The sequence below is a fragment of the Dendrobates tinctorius genome, unplaced genomic scaffold (genome assembly GCF_039654945.1).
Source record: "Dendrobates tinctorius isolate UK_male_01 unplaced genomic scaffold, ASM3965494v1 ptg000034l, whole genome shotgun sequence".
In the NCBI taxonomy this organism is placed as follows: Eukaryota; Metazoa; Chordata; class Amphibia; order Anura; family Dendrobatidae; genus Dendrobates; species Dendrobates tinctorius.
Window position 1 is genome coordinate 24163013 of NW_027361702.1, and position 15398 is coordinate 24178410.

Genomic DNA, 15398 nt, shown 5'->3' on the forward strand with positions numbered 1-15398 from the left:
GTTCATCTCATCCTTGAGAGTGATCAGTGTGCTATTCACCCAAATAGTTTGTAATTAGGGATGAGCGAGCATACTCGTGAGGATTCGGTACTCGGCGAGTAATGCGGTGCTCGCGGTACTCGAATCCTCGCAAGTATTTCACTACTCACCTCGTAATATTCGCAACAGCCCGCACAGTCCCCACACAGTCTCCACACAGCCCAGCACGGCCCACCACAGTCCCGCACAGCCCAGCACAGTCTTCGCACAGGCCAGCACAGTCCCGCACAGTTCCGCATAGCCTGGCACGGTCCCCACACAGGCCAGCACAGTCCCGCATAGCCTGGCACAGCCTTCGCACAGTCCCCGCCCAGTACATCACAGTCCCCACCCATTAATCGCATTTCCCATAGACTTACATTGGACTCGGTACTCGTTACGAGTACCCGAGTATTAGGAGGTACTCGTAACGAGTACAGCGAGTCCGAATACTACAGTACTCGCTCATCCCTATTTGTAATGAGACCATACACTGCTCTGGTCATGAATGAATAAGATCAGCAGTTTTTACCTTTCCTTTGAAAAATTGGTTGTGTTTTCAGGATCAAGACCCAAATCAAGGTAGAGAGTAATTTATTAGGATAATAATCCTGACAAAGATTACAGTTCAACCCCGAAACGCATTGATGTCCTATTCCTCCAAGCTTTTTACCAATACCCTCTCTTGTCCGAGTCCTTATGTGAGCAGCAGTGCAACTGGCCATCTTAATGGCTTCTCACCTTCTCAAACCTCTCCTGGGTGGTCAACTGCAGAAGCTTCACTTACCCAAATGTTCTACAGGTGCTGTGTTCTCTACACCAGGGTTTCCCAACTCGTCCTCAAGGCCCACCAACAGATCATGTTTTCAGGATTTCCTTTGTATTGCACAGGTGAAGCAATTATCACCTGAGCAATACTAAGGAAATCCTGAGAACATGATCTGTTGGTGGGCCTCGAGGACTGGAGTTGGGGAACCCTGCTCTACAAAACACCATCAGGTGAGCGCATTACCATTACCTACGGGTGAGGAAGTCAACCTCCATCCTCACCATTAGTCCCCTAGCGTTGCCCTATGAGCGCTTTTCCCCATTCTCTTCTTTAGCTAGCCTGAACGAAGGTTTGACAAGTGGCTCCATGCTCATGACTATCCTTCTCTGTGTTGAAAGTGTATATAGTGCTTCAATGAGTGACAAGACATCAAGTCCTGTCTGTGCCACATGGATTTTCCTGTATATTATGTGATTACACTGTAAGCTGCAGGCTTGCTCTGTCTGATTTGATGTTCAAATGAAAAGACTCAAAAGGCTCAACCCACATCCGAGGCCAGACGACGCTAAATGAAAAAATCATGCTGCAATTTGAAAAGTTTTATTTTTCCAAATGACCAGATTATTAAAATCAGCCACGGCTAATTGAGAAAGCTCAAGGTCAGTCTACAGAAGGTCAGGCAAGGTTCTTCCTTTCTGAGGATGTGTACTGCTGTGAAATTAAAGGACGGTTTTGAATTACAGCAGGTCAGAACCTCTTACGCTCTCAGTTTTACGCTGCAAATCCCCTTGGGCTATCCTTGAGTGCTAACATTGTTTTTACATTTTAGAGAATATAAGCAAGCATGATACCAAATGTACACAAGTAATTAAAAGCCATACTGAATTGGCCGGATAGCTAAAATTTACATTTTCCATAGTAATCAAATGAAAACGTTGGAGGAACTCTAGAAGTATAAGTTTATTAACGAGAGATTTATACTACAATGATCTCCAATAAACCTTAAAGATTGCCAAGAAGTTGTTTAAGTGAGTTTTCCACAAAAAGTTGGTTCCGGTTGGTGAAACCCTAAGAGATCTGCAATTATTAGAGGAAGGACAGTCAATGAGCGGCCAAATAATAAATGGACGGCCAGTGATCAAACTGAAGTCACTCTTTGCAGCGGCTCTTCACTTTGGCCAGCAGAATAGAATGGCAAATTGGGAAACCCCTTTATAGCAACAATATCCCCTTTAAATATATATGAAAATGCCAACACACGAAGTGCTAATACTTTGCTATTCACAGTGAGACGCCTCTAAAACATTTTCTATATTGCACTCCTATATCTTGACTTTTCTGTTACATATTTTCTGTCCCAGCATATAGTATGGATACTAGCTTGGTAAGAGGCCACCCTTCAAGGAAGTAATTTATCAATGAAGAGTTGGTTGGTGGTCTTATAGAGTAACTAATTTATTTTAAATATATTTATTGATTAGCCTTTGCAAAGTTATTAAACTCTACAATATACTCCATTACCTAATTTCACTTCTTTCTCTCTCAAAAAACTTGCTGAAATTGCTGTTTTAAGTGCCTTGTTCATGCTCTTTTAGAAGCTGCTCTGATCTGAAGCCCTAGCGAGAATCATACTCAAAGACTATTTTACTGTTCTCACTGTTTGAGTATAGTGGGAGGGTAGCAGAGAAAGTCATACAAGGAGAGCGTTCGGAAATAGTGTTTGGGTACAGATTCTTGGCAGAGCAGAAGGTCAAAGCTCCTTCTAAAGGAGAGTGACTTAAGCAGCATGTTGTTTCAGAAAGAAGGAAGCAAAATAAGGTAAAAGAGTATATTACACTTAGGTCCATATATATTTGGACAGAAACAACATTTTTCTAATTTTGGTTCTAGACATTACCACAATGAATTTTAAACAAAACAATTCAGATGCAGTTGAAGTTCAGACTTTCAGCTTTCATTTGAGGGTATCCACATTAAAATTGGATGAAGGGTTTAGGAGTTTCAGCTCCTTAACATGTGCCATCCTGTTTTTAAAGGGACCAAAAGTAATTGAATGAAGGGTATATAAAGATTCACTACTTTACAAAGGCTGGTCAATGATTAAATTAAAAAAAATTTACCTACTCTTTAAAAAAAGTTTGTTGTGGTTTTAAAGATGCTGGTTTAGGCTCTGATCAGAATGACCCTGGGACTCAATGTGTTGTGCTGCAATAGTTTACACAGAAGCTAAAATACATCTATTTTATACTGTCATGTAAAAATATTTTACTTGTATTTAGATTGCCTACAGTATCCCTTGATTACTCACTTTCTGACTTTTTCTCTTTACTATGACACAGTTAATACATTTACATTTTTTCTTAAGTCACTTTTCTTTTTTTGCCTTGTGGTAGACTGTAACATTTTTTTATGCCAAATTCTTCAAAGTTGTACATGGGGTTCATGAATTTTGCATAAAATTAAAACATTATTGCCTTTAAAGCATTTTGTGGTCATTTTAGCACAAAAAGTCACATGTTCCTTTAAAAATTAGCAAAATTTGCACAAAAAAATTAAAGTCTAAATAAAATTATTCCAGGAGAAAAAGGGACTTGTGGAAACATTTTGAGTAGAGTTGAGCGACTTTGGTCGGATCGGGTTTCATGAAACAAAATTTGTTTCAGATGAAACTGGTCCGACTAGTGCAAAAAAAGTCGGAGTTTTGTCCGAAACCCGACCCCAATGCAAGTCAATGGGGAATAAAAGTCGGCATTGAGTGGATGAATGTCATCCATAAAACAAAAGAAAAATAAAGAAAATAAAGAAAAAGGAGAACACAAAATAAAAGACAATTTTTTTTTAATGGGGCAAATGAAAAAGGTGTGAAAAACACCAAAAACTACACAAAAACGTGGGGATATAATAATGAATTGGGACCAAAGTTTTCATTTTATTCACAAATCTTATTTTGAAGAAGTAAGACACAGATGTGACTGTGGATACTTTTACATTCCAAGTACAAGATTATACAAGAACAGGTGAGATGTCAGCTAAGTGTCACCCCGATCTAGTGCTTAGGTTTGTATCCTGTAATCTCATCCCATCCCTTCCGGCACGTCTGAACGATCCATTCATGTTCATCATCATCTGGAGAGACAGAAGAGAAACAAATGATAGATATTAAGGGCATGTAGCAGCACTGAAGGTAAGTGTACGGCTGACAATGCTGGTGGGATTTGTGCATTGTGATTGCTGCTGAAAAGGAGATCCTGTTATTAAAGGCACTGTGACCATTTTCACTCTGACTCTACAGCTTCCCCAGGTAAAGATACTGTGCCTTCCTTGGTTATGTGACTATGACTGGCACTAATATTGCGCAGGCAATATTACCAACGTTATCGATAATGAGGCTGCACAGGTCACTCATGGTTATGTCTCATGGATGGTGAGACATGACCCCGAGTGATCTATCGAAGGTCTTTCTCAGAACGGCGCTCCATAGATTGCTTGAATCACTGGATGCTGTGGGAAGCCACAATGGATTATGTCGGAACTGCTGGGATTATTATTTAACAATAAATGAGTACACCAGGGAATGTGTACAGGAGTCTTTATTCCAGTAAACTTTTTTTTCCTGTGTTTGTCTTTTTATTTCTAAATGCAGGGTTAGTAATGGGTGTAACTGATAGATGCCTCTCCATTACTAACCCCTGGGCTTTATGCCAGCTGACATGAACCCCAAAAACTATTACCCCAATTGACAACCCCAACAAGGCAATCGGGAAGAGTCGAGGCTAAGTGCCAGAATTGATGCATCTAATAGATGCGCCATTTCTGGGGCAGCTGGGAGCTGGTGTTATTAGGTTGGGAAGGGGCCAATATCCATGACCTTCCCAGCCTATTAATACTAGCCCGCAGCTATCCACTTTGCTTTAGCTGGTTTTTAAAAAAAAGGAGTGCCCCACATCATTTTTTGGGGGTCCCCAATTTTTAATAACCAGCAACGGCAAAGCATACAGGTGGGCGCTGAAATTAATAGGCTGGGAAGGTTCATGGATATTGGTCCTTTCCCAACATAATAAGACCAGCTCACACCTGTCTGCTTTCCCTTGGCTTGTTATTAAAAATAAGGAGGACCCACATTGTTGTTTTTCATTCATTTATTAAGAAGTACAGTAAAGTACACATACAAGGCGCTGCTCTACTCCACTTGGACCTCCGCCTCCTGGTTAAAGGTTATTTTTTTTCCAATTCTATGTTATTTTAAGTAATTTCCCTATCAACATTTGTTTGCAGGGTAATTGTCCTGCTCTTACCCTCATTTTGCTTTCTTTTGGAGCTCCCTAGCCCTTATTACGACTATTTTACAATACCAAAGTCCCCATTGACTTGCTTGGGGTCTGGAGTTAAGTGCGGGTCAAGTTCTGGTACTCACACCAAACTTTGGACTAATGTGCGACCGAAGCCAAGCTTCCTCGGGTCCGCTCCTCCCAAGTCTTTACATGATATTGCAAGTATGGCTGCTTTTTCTGCTTTTTTTTTTTTCCCCCAACACAAATTATTAAAAATCTGTGATGTGTAAAGGAAATTATACTGTTATGAGGTTACCGCAACAGAGAAGCGCCAGAAGACTGCAGTGTCTGATTGCTCCTACTCCTGCACTGAAAAGAAGCATTTCACCTTCTTTTTAAATGGTTAATTTATTTTGGCAGAACAGGGGTTAATTGGCCATGTTGGGAGCTCTGGGAGTCTGAGTTCACAGCTGAGCTCGGTTAGCCACTCCTGTCCCCTATACAATCTGGGTCCTGACTTAAACACATTGTCAGAGCTAGCTTATGCTGCTGTCACGGGGTAGTAAGGGGAAAACAGGTGACGCGGAACCAGGGCCCGTGAACTGCCCCTAAGGTTAAGGGGGGTGTCCTGACTTTTCTTACCTTGGGGGTACACTTCATGGTAGTGAGGCCCAAGTCCCCAACCTGTCCCTATCTCCTGTTTAGCTCTGAGCTAAACCCCCAACCCCCTCTCCAGGAGGTGAGACAGGGAAAAAGTGCACTGCACAAAAAGGAAAGATCCAACAGACAGGGTAAAACAAAACAACACTTAGCTTGCTCTGCTGCAATGCTCCAGGACAGCAGAGTTTGCCACTTGAATACAGCATACAACTGAAGCACCACAGAACTCTGCCAGCTCCTGAACTACAGCTTGGTTGGTCTCCAAGGAGGAATAATAATATCACCAACAGTTAGCTGGTGCACCTGGTGAGCTAATATAGGAAGGTGGGAGTGGATTCCACCTGCCTCAACAGATAGACCAGCCATGCAATTACACCAGCGGCCACCGGGGGGCAAAAACCCACCAGAAGAGTAACTAAAATTGTTGTAACACCAGCGGCAAAAAATATTAACCCCCATGGCCTGAAAGGAAAAATGGTTATATCTGAGGATCCAGATCTGACATCGATCCAAAAATGGATTGTGACAGTACCCCCTTACAATGAGGGGCCTCTGAACCCTCAACACCGCACCTCACCTACAATGAGGACGCCTGGATCCACCAGAGTTCCCCTCAGCAACCACCTGACTCACAGGTTTATGGCAAACGCGTTTATATATATGTTCCGGAGGCGACACACATCTCCAGAGCACCGACTTGGGGAATAAATTGTGTATGGGCATAACAGAGGGTATCTCCAGCTGGTAGGTCGCTGGGCCGAGAATGGCAGACACCCGATAAGGACCGATAACTCGAGAATTCCAAAATCCAGCAGCACACTTCCACCGGATGTTATTGTTGGACACCCATACATACTCGTTCACACACAGGCCCGTACCTGAATGTTTATTGCCACTCACGCGTTTGCCACAAAATGGTGAACTCTTTGTAGGACTGACATCAGAGGCGTCCCCCTGTGTCACCACACTCACACCCCCACGTGCCACCAATCCTTCCTCCTAAGAGGACTCCGATTAACAGGTGTTATGATGAGTCACCGAAGGAGGAAAAAACAAAATACCAGCCAAGTCCAGAAAAACCAGAGAGGTTGGCAGCTATCGGATTGCAGACACCTGAACCTATCCACAACAACTAGCAGTAGCCGTGGGGGGTTCCTACGGTGCCCTAGACCCCTCGATCACAGCCGGAGAGCTACATAGCCTAAAGACAGAAAGGGGAAAAACTAAACTGCCCCAGAGCAGACCCCAAAGCAATAGGCAGCCCCCAACATATAATGACGGTGAAGCAAGATGAAAACACTAACACAGATAGAAAGATAGGTTGAGCAAATGATGGGGCCCAAGCTAACTACATAGGACAGGATAGGAAAGCTGCTGTCTGCCATCCGCAAAAACCCTATCAAAATGAGCCAACCGACTGATAGGAAAAACGGGCCCTGAAGTCGCTAGGCTTCAAAAGACTATATCAGCACTCAGGTATATTCTGAAGACAGAACAAAAGATCAACAGATCAGAGACAAAAATGGAATTCAGCTCACCCCCGGCTGGGGATGGCAGAACTCCCAAAAAACAAGGCAAGACAAAAACAAAACTGAAGAGTACAAAGCAGAGCAGAAAAACTTAGCTTTGAGATGCAGGAATCAGACTGGTCTCCAAGAATCCAGCAGGAAAATCACCAGCCAGGAAGAAGGGCGTCGGCAGCCTTATATCCAGTCCTCAATTCCAGCCACCCAGTTACCATCTAGCTGCCCAGGTGTTTGGTAATCAGTCTCACTACCTTCCTTCACCAGAGGAGGGAGTTCATCAGACCTCAATGGTGAAGGGAAAAATGAACTCACAACAGTACCTCCCCCTTGAGGAGCGGTCACCGAACCCTCATCCATGCCACCAGGGCGATCCGGGTGAGCGCGATGAAAGGCACGCACCAATCTTTCGACATGAATATCAGAGGCAGAGACCCAGGAATTATCCTCCTGACCATAACCCTTCCACTTAACCAAATACTGGAGTCTCCGTCTAGCCAGACTGGAATCCAGTATCTTCTCTACCTCATATTCCATGTTACCTTCAACCAATATAGGGTCAGGAGGTGCCACCACAGGAACTACTGGTTCAACAAACCTCTTCAACAAGGACTTATGAAACACATTATGAATTTTAAATGTGACAGGAAGAGCCAACCGAAAAGAGACCAGATTAATAATCTCCAAAATCTTGTAAGGTTCAATAAATCTAGCCTTAAACTTAGGAGAAGCCACCTTCATAGCGATATTTTTTGATGACAACCAAACCATATCACCCACCTTAAACTGGGGACCAACGGTCCTACGCCGGTTGGAAAACCGCTGGGCCTTTTCCTGGGAGAGAGAGAGACAACTTATCCACTACTTGGTCCCAGATTTGGTGCGTTCTCTCCACCACAGTGTCAACACCTGGGCAGGCAGAAGGCTCCACCTGCCCTGAAGAAAATCGAGGGTGAAAACCAAACTTACAAAAAAAAGGTGACATCAAAGTGGCAGAACTAGCTCTATTATTTAAAGCAAATTCGGCCAAGGGCAAAAATGAAACCCAATCATCCTGATCAGCAGAAATAAAACATCTCAAATACGACTCCAAAGTCTGGTTTGTTCTCTCCGTCTGCCCATTGGTCTGAGGGTGAAAAGCAGAGGAGAAGGACAACTGAATTCCCAGCTTGGAACAGAAAGTCCTCCAAAATCTAGACACAAACTGAACTCCTCTATCAGATACAATGTTCTCAGGAATCCCATGCAAGCGAACCACCTGTTGCAAAAACAAGGGCACCAACTCAGAGGAAGATGGCAACTTAGGGAGTGGTACAAGATGGACCATCTTAGAGAATCTATCACAAATCACCCAAATAACAGTCAGTCATTCTCTGAGAGACAGGCATATCAGAGATAAAATCCATTGAAATATGGGTCCATGGCCTCCTGGGCACCGGCAAAGGCATCAACAAGCTACTAGCGCGAGAACAAGGTTTAGACCAGGAGCAAGTCCCACAGGACTGCACAAAATTCCTGACATCACGAGACAAGGCGGGCCACCAAAAAGACCGACTCACCAGATCTCTAGTACCAAAAATACCTGGATGACCAGCCAATGCAGAGCAATGAACTTCAGACATCACTCTCTTCCTCCACTGGTCAGGAACATACAACTTTCCACTGGGACAACGCTCAGGTTTGTCCTCCTGAAACTCTTCCAGAGCACGTCTCAAATCGGGCGAGATGGCAGAAAGAACTACCCCCTCGCCTAAGATGGTAGCAGGCTTAGTCACAACAGGAGAATCAGCAAGGAAACTCCTAGAGAGGGCGTCTGCCTTGACATTCTTAGTGCCCGGAAGAAAAGAGACCACAAAATCAAAACATGTGAAAACAAGGCCCACCTAGCCTATCTAGGATTCAAGCGCTTGGCCGACTCCAGGTAAATCAAATTCTTGTGGTCAGTAAGGACCATGACTTGGTGTTTGGCTCCCTCCAACCAATGTCTCCACTCCTCAAATGCCCATTTCATGGCCAACAGTTCCCGATTCCCCATATCATAGTTATGTTCGGATGGGGAGAACTTTCGGGAAAAGAAAGCACAAGGATTCATTTTAGATGTCACAGGATCTTTTTGGGACAACACCGCTCCTGCACCAATCTCAGAAGCGTCCACCTCCACCTGAAACGGGAGTGAGACATCAGGTTGCCACAAAACCGGAGCAGAAGTGAATATTCGTTTCAGCTCCTGAAAGGAAGAAACAGCCTCCGGAGACAAATTCAGCACATTAGCACCCTTCCTAGTCAAATCCGTCAATGGCTTGGCAATACCAGAAAAATTAGCTATAAATTTCCGATAAAAATTAGCAAAACCCAAAAACTTCTGGAGGGCCTTCAAAGAAGTGGGCTGAACCCAATCATAAATGGCCTGTACCTTGGCCGGGTCCATTTCAATAGTTGACGGAGACAAAATAAATCCCAAAAATGAAACCCTCTGTACCCCAAAAAGGCATTTCGATCCCTTGACATACAGAGAATTCTCCCTCAAAATCCGGAACACAGTCCGAACATGTTCCACATGAGAGTCCCAATTCTTGGAGAAGATCAAAATATCATCCAGATAGATAATCAAAAATTTATCCACAAAGTCTCGGAATATATCGTTCATGAAGCACTGGAAGACAGAAGGGGCATTAGTGAGCCCAAAAAGCATCACCAGGTACTCAAAATGTCCCTCCGGAGTATTAAACGCCGTCTTCCATTCATCCCCATGCTTAATGCGAATAAGATTATATGCCCCCCTGAGGTCAAGCTTGGTAAACCAGCAAGCACCTTTAACTCTGGGAAATAGATCAGAAATCAGGGGTAACGGATACTGATATTTAACAGTAATTTTGTTGAGGGCACGATAGTCAATACAAGGCCTTAATGAACCATCCTTTTTAGCCACGAAAAAAAAAACAGCACCTAAGGGTGAAGAGGATGGTCTAATACAGTTGTGGCCAAAAGTATTGATACCCCTGCAATTCTGTCAGATAATACTCAGTTTCTTCCTGAAAATGATTGCAAACACAAATTCTTTGGTATTATTATCTTCATTTAATTTGTCTTAAATGAAAAAACACAAAAGAGAATAAAGCAAAAAGCAAAACATTGATCATTTCAAACAAAACTCCAAAAATTGGCCAGACAAAAGTATCGGCACCCTCAGCCTAATACTTGGTTGCACAACCTTTAGCCAAAATAACTGCGCCCAACCGCTTCCGGTAACCATCAGTGAGTTTCTTACAATGCTCTGCTGGAATTTTAGACCATTCTTCTTTGGCAAACTGCTCCAGGTCCCTGATACCTGAAGGGTGCCTTCACCAAACTGCCATTCTTAGATCTCTCCACAGGTGTTCTATGGGATTCAGGTCTGGACTCATTGCTGGCCATCTTAGAAGTCTCCATTGCTTTCTCTCAAACCATTTTCTAGTGCTTTTTGGGAGGTTAGCCACGGTGCCATGGGCTTTAAACTTCTTGATGACACTGCGCACGGTAGACACAGGAACATTCAGGTCTTTGGAGATGGACTTGTAGCCTTGAGATTGCTCATGCTTCCTCACAATTTGGTTTCTCAAGTCCTCAGACAGTTCTTTGGTCTTCTTTCTTTTCTCCATGCTCAATGTGGTACACACAAGGACACAGGACAGAGGTTGAGCCAACTTTAATCCATGTCAACTGGCTGCAAGTGTGATTTAGTTATTGCCAACACCTGTTAGGTGCCACAGGTAAGTTACGGGTGCTGTTAATTACACAAATTAGAGAAGCATCACATGATTTTTCGAACAGTGCCAATACTTTTGTCCACCCTCTTTTTTATGTTTGGTGTGGAATTATATCCAATTTGGCTTTAGGACAATTCTTTTTGTGTTTTTTCATTTACGACAAATTAAATGAAGATAATAATACAAAAGAATTTGTGTTTGCAATCATTTTCAGGAAGAAACTGAGTATTATCTGACAGAATTGCAGGGGTGTCAATACTTTTGGCCACAACTGTATGACCCTTCTCCAATGCCTCCTTAATATAGGATCACATAGCCTCGTGCTCGGGTACAGATAAATTGAAAAGCCGACCCTTGGGGAATTTACACCCCGGGTTCAGCTCAATTGCACAGTCATAACTCCTATGAGGAGGCAAAGACGCAGACTCATTCTCACTAAATACATCATAAAAGTCAGCCAAATAGTCAGGAACATCATGCGACTGGGGAGAGAAGGAGAAAACAGGAGCATCACTAAGGGCACACCGACAACCCCAACTCACCACAGACAAAGATTTCCAATTCAGAACTGGATTATGGATTTGCAACCAGGGAAACCCCAGAACAATGGTATCATGCAAATTATGCAACACCAAAAATCTGCAATTTTCTTGATGGTCTGGGGCGACCCGCATTACCACCTGGGTCCAAAACTGAGGTTTATTCTTCGCCAAAGGAGTAGCATCAATACCCCTCAAAGGGATAGGCGTCCGCAGAGGTGTCATAGGAAATCCACAACGTTTAGCAAAATCCAAGTCCATCAGGTTAAGGCCTCTTTCACACATCAGGTTTTCGGCGTCAGGCGCGATCCGGCGCTTTTGACTAAAACCGGATCCGGCGAAATGCAATGCCGGATCCGGTTCCCCCCCATTGACTTGCATTAGAGCCGGATCGAGCCGGATGGCCATGCGTTTCATCCGATTTTCGCCGGATCCGGCAATGTGACGCGATCCGGCGTCTGGAAAAAACGGCTACTGTAACGTTTTTTGTCTCCGGCGAAAAAGCCGGACACGCCGGATCCGGCGTGTCCGGCTTTTTCATACAATGAAAGCCTATGAGTGCCGCAATGCTCCTGATCCGGCGACAGCCGGATCCGGCGGCCGGATCCGGTTTCTTTGGTCTGAGCATGCTCAGTAGCTCTGCCCACAGGACATATATAAAAGCAAGACAATGGGACCCTCAGCCACACCCAACATGCCACCCAAGCCAAGAACCAGGAGCAGGAGAAGGCAGCAGACATCTGCAGCAGCAGCACCATCAGCACCACCCCAAATGGAGCAGCATGCTGAACAACGGGAGGGGAGTCCAGCAGCAGATGAGAGACGGTAATTATCAAATCCCCCATTCCTCCAAACTAGGGATAGGAATATCAAGATATTCATTGGCCCTTTGTTTCTCTTTATTCAACAGCCGCCCAATAGATGCAGCAGCAGCAGCAGCAGCAGCAATGGCAGCAGCAGAAACACCACCCACAGCCATGGAGTCTGGCCATGAGGAAGACAGCACATCTTCTGGGAGCCCTCCCTCGCATCGTCAGCGTTTGACGGTAAGTTTTTATTTCCAAAATCCATCATCTCTGTAATATATGTGTATTCATTGCCTTTTATTTCAAAACAGGAATCACAAGATGAAGAGGAGCTCCCAGAAGAAGAAGGAAGGGGTGGACAGACACTTGGAGTGGGCTCACAATTGGTAAGTTTTTTGCATCAAACGCAGAAACACAACATCACACTACACCCAACACATAGAAAACAATGTTCTGCAGACCACACACAGCAAACAAATGCCTACATCCAAAGACATAACATTTTTTGTTTTCTTCTCTAGTCTTCCCAATCTGGTGCTTGGCCAAGAGGTCCTCGCAGTGCCTCCCAGGGTCGTCGGTGACAGCAACGCAGCGGTCACCAGCGTGTAAGTATAAATATTTTTGCTTTGTTTTTTTTGCACTTTTTATTTCATTTCTTTTGTGGAGGCTAATTATGTTATTTTTGTCTTTTTCTTTAACAGCCTTCACAGCGTGCTCCCGACTCTGACGGTGAGGATGGAGGGATTGATGTGGACCGCCTCATCGATCTCGTCAGAGAAAGGGAGCCGCTCTGGAATATGGCTGACCGCCGCCACGCTGACCTGATCGTTACCCGACGACTCTGGGAGGAAATCTGTTCGCTCCTTGTGGACCGCTGGGAGGACCTCGAAGCTCGGGCCCAGATTAAAGAGCGTAAGTATATACAGTACCGGTTGCTTGATTTAAACCAGTGTTTCCCGAACTCCAGTCCTCGTGGTCCCCACGGATCATGTGTTCAGGATTTCTATTTACTTTGGAAATCCTGAAAACATGACCCCTGGGGACCATGAGGACTGGAGTTTGGGAAACACTGATGTTGTATACTAACCACTTTGTCCTTTCTCGTTTCAGGGGAGAGAATTGTGAAGCGGTGGCGGTCTGTGAGGGATCGTTTCAAGAAGGAGTTCAATAAAGAGATGCGGGCCCCGAGTGGATCTGGAGGACGCAGGAGCAAGTACAAGTACGCACGAGCCCTGTCGTTCCTCCGGGAGACAATGCTCACCAGAAGGTAAATATTACACACCACATGTGACAAAAAAATGTTTAGATGTAACTTTTTTTTTTCAGCCAGGGCCATACCATGTCACTATTTTAATTGTTTTTTTTCTCTTTATTCCACAGCACGGTGAGCAGCACTCGGGAGCCTGCACGATTGGACCCTTCTGAGGCGAACCCTGAGGAGACCGGCACCGAGGGACACTTCGACCGCCCCGGTACATCTGCACCTTCCCACACATTCGACCCATCTGTCCCATCCACCAGCACAGGAGCATCGTGGCCGCCTACATTACATGAAGCTGATGGTGAGGAGATCGCTTTCCCTTTACCCCACCCTTCTGCCCCTGCCACCTCTAGTACACCTGCGGGTACTGGGCGGCAGCGGCAGAGGGGTCAGGAAAAGACTTATGCGCCAGAGTTCTTGCATCTGAATGCATCTTTCCAGAACTGTCTAAAAGTCTTGTCAGAGCAAATCTCCGCAGGCTATCAGCAGATCAACTCCAGCATTCTGGAGGTGAAGACACTTCTGCAAACCATGCATTCAGAAGCAAGATCTTCGCCAAACCACACCTTTTTCAGGTCTGTTGTGGAGCGCATGGAAACGCTCTCTCCTGCCCAGCAGATGCATGTAATGCATTCATGCCACGCTGCTCTCCAGCAAGTTACCTCCCAACCTCCTCCTCCCACCACAGTAGTTCCTCCACCTGCACCCCCTCCAGCCACTTTCCATCCTCCCCCTCCTATTACATCTACACCCCCTCCAGCCACTTTCCATCCTCCCCCTCCTATTACATCTACACCCCCTCCAGCCACTTTCCATCCTCCCCCTCCTATTACATACCATCCACCTCCCCAGCACCAGCAACCTCCCCAGCACCAGCAACCTCCCCAGCACCAGCAACCTCCCCAGTACCAGCAACCTCCCCAGTACCAGCAACCTCCCCAGTACCAGCAACCTCCCCAGTACCAGCAACCTCCCCAGTACCAGCAACCTCCCCAGTACCTGCAAACTCCCCAGTACCAGACATCTCCCCACTTCCAGCAACCTGCCCCGTACCAGACATCTCCCCACTTCCAGCAACCTGCCCCGTACCAGACATCTCCCCACTTCCAGCAACCTGCCCCGTACCAGACATCTCCCCACTTCCAGCAACCTGCCCCGTACCAAACTCCTTCCCCATACAACTTGCCATCAACATCATCTGCTCCTACAGTCCCTGCCCAACCCTCCACTCCACCACCCACCACCTCTTCTGCTTCCCACATGTCCACCCATTCTGTAGTTTTTTCCACACCTTCACCTCTAACTGTTCCTTCCCCACCACGATCCCAGTCCTCTCTCCACACTCCCAGTGTCGAAGTGTCCCGCAGCCCCTCCAGCAGTATTTCCACCACACACTACACAGATTTATAATGTGTGTATTTAAATAAAAATGACCAGTTTTATGGTTTCAAAGCTTTATTAAACAAGTTTATTAAAATTTTAAAAAAGTTTACTAAAAAAAACATTTTTCAATAAAAGTTAAATTATTTTACACTGGTTGTCTGTCATTTCTTTCTGCGGCGAAAAAGGTTAAATACAGGGTATTTAAAAGGTGAAATGGTATTCAAAACTAGGTATATAACTGTGGGTAAATTTTAGCTTTTTGCCACAGTTGTGTTCCTGGTTGTGTTTGAAGCAAAGTATTTCACCTAAAAAGTTGTGTTTATTGTTGGTGATTTCCTAACAATGTACACAACTTTTGTTAAAAGGTGAAATACTTTGCATAACACACAACCAGGTACACACCTGTGGCCTAAAGCTAAAAA

General features: G+C 44.9%; 1 protein-coding gene across 2 annotated transcripts in view; it reads right to left on the reverse strand.

The window, feature by feature from the left end:
* Positions 1 to 1371: 1371 nt before the first annotated feature.
* Positions 1372 to 15398, reverse strand: part of MORN5 (MORN repeat containing 5) — a 74745-nt gene continuing 60718 nt past the window's right edge. For both annotated transcript variants that reach the window (XM_073573165.1, XM_073573164.1), the window contains exon 5: positions 1372 to 3913. In XM_073573165.1, the coding sequence (XP_073429266.1) occupies positions 3834 to 3913 (80 nt within the window). In that variant the 3' untranslated portion in view covers positions 1372 to 3833. The remainder of the gene's footprint in view (positions 3914 to 15398) is intronic.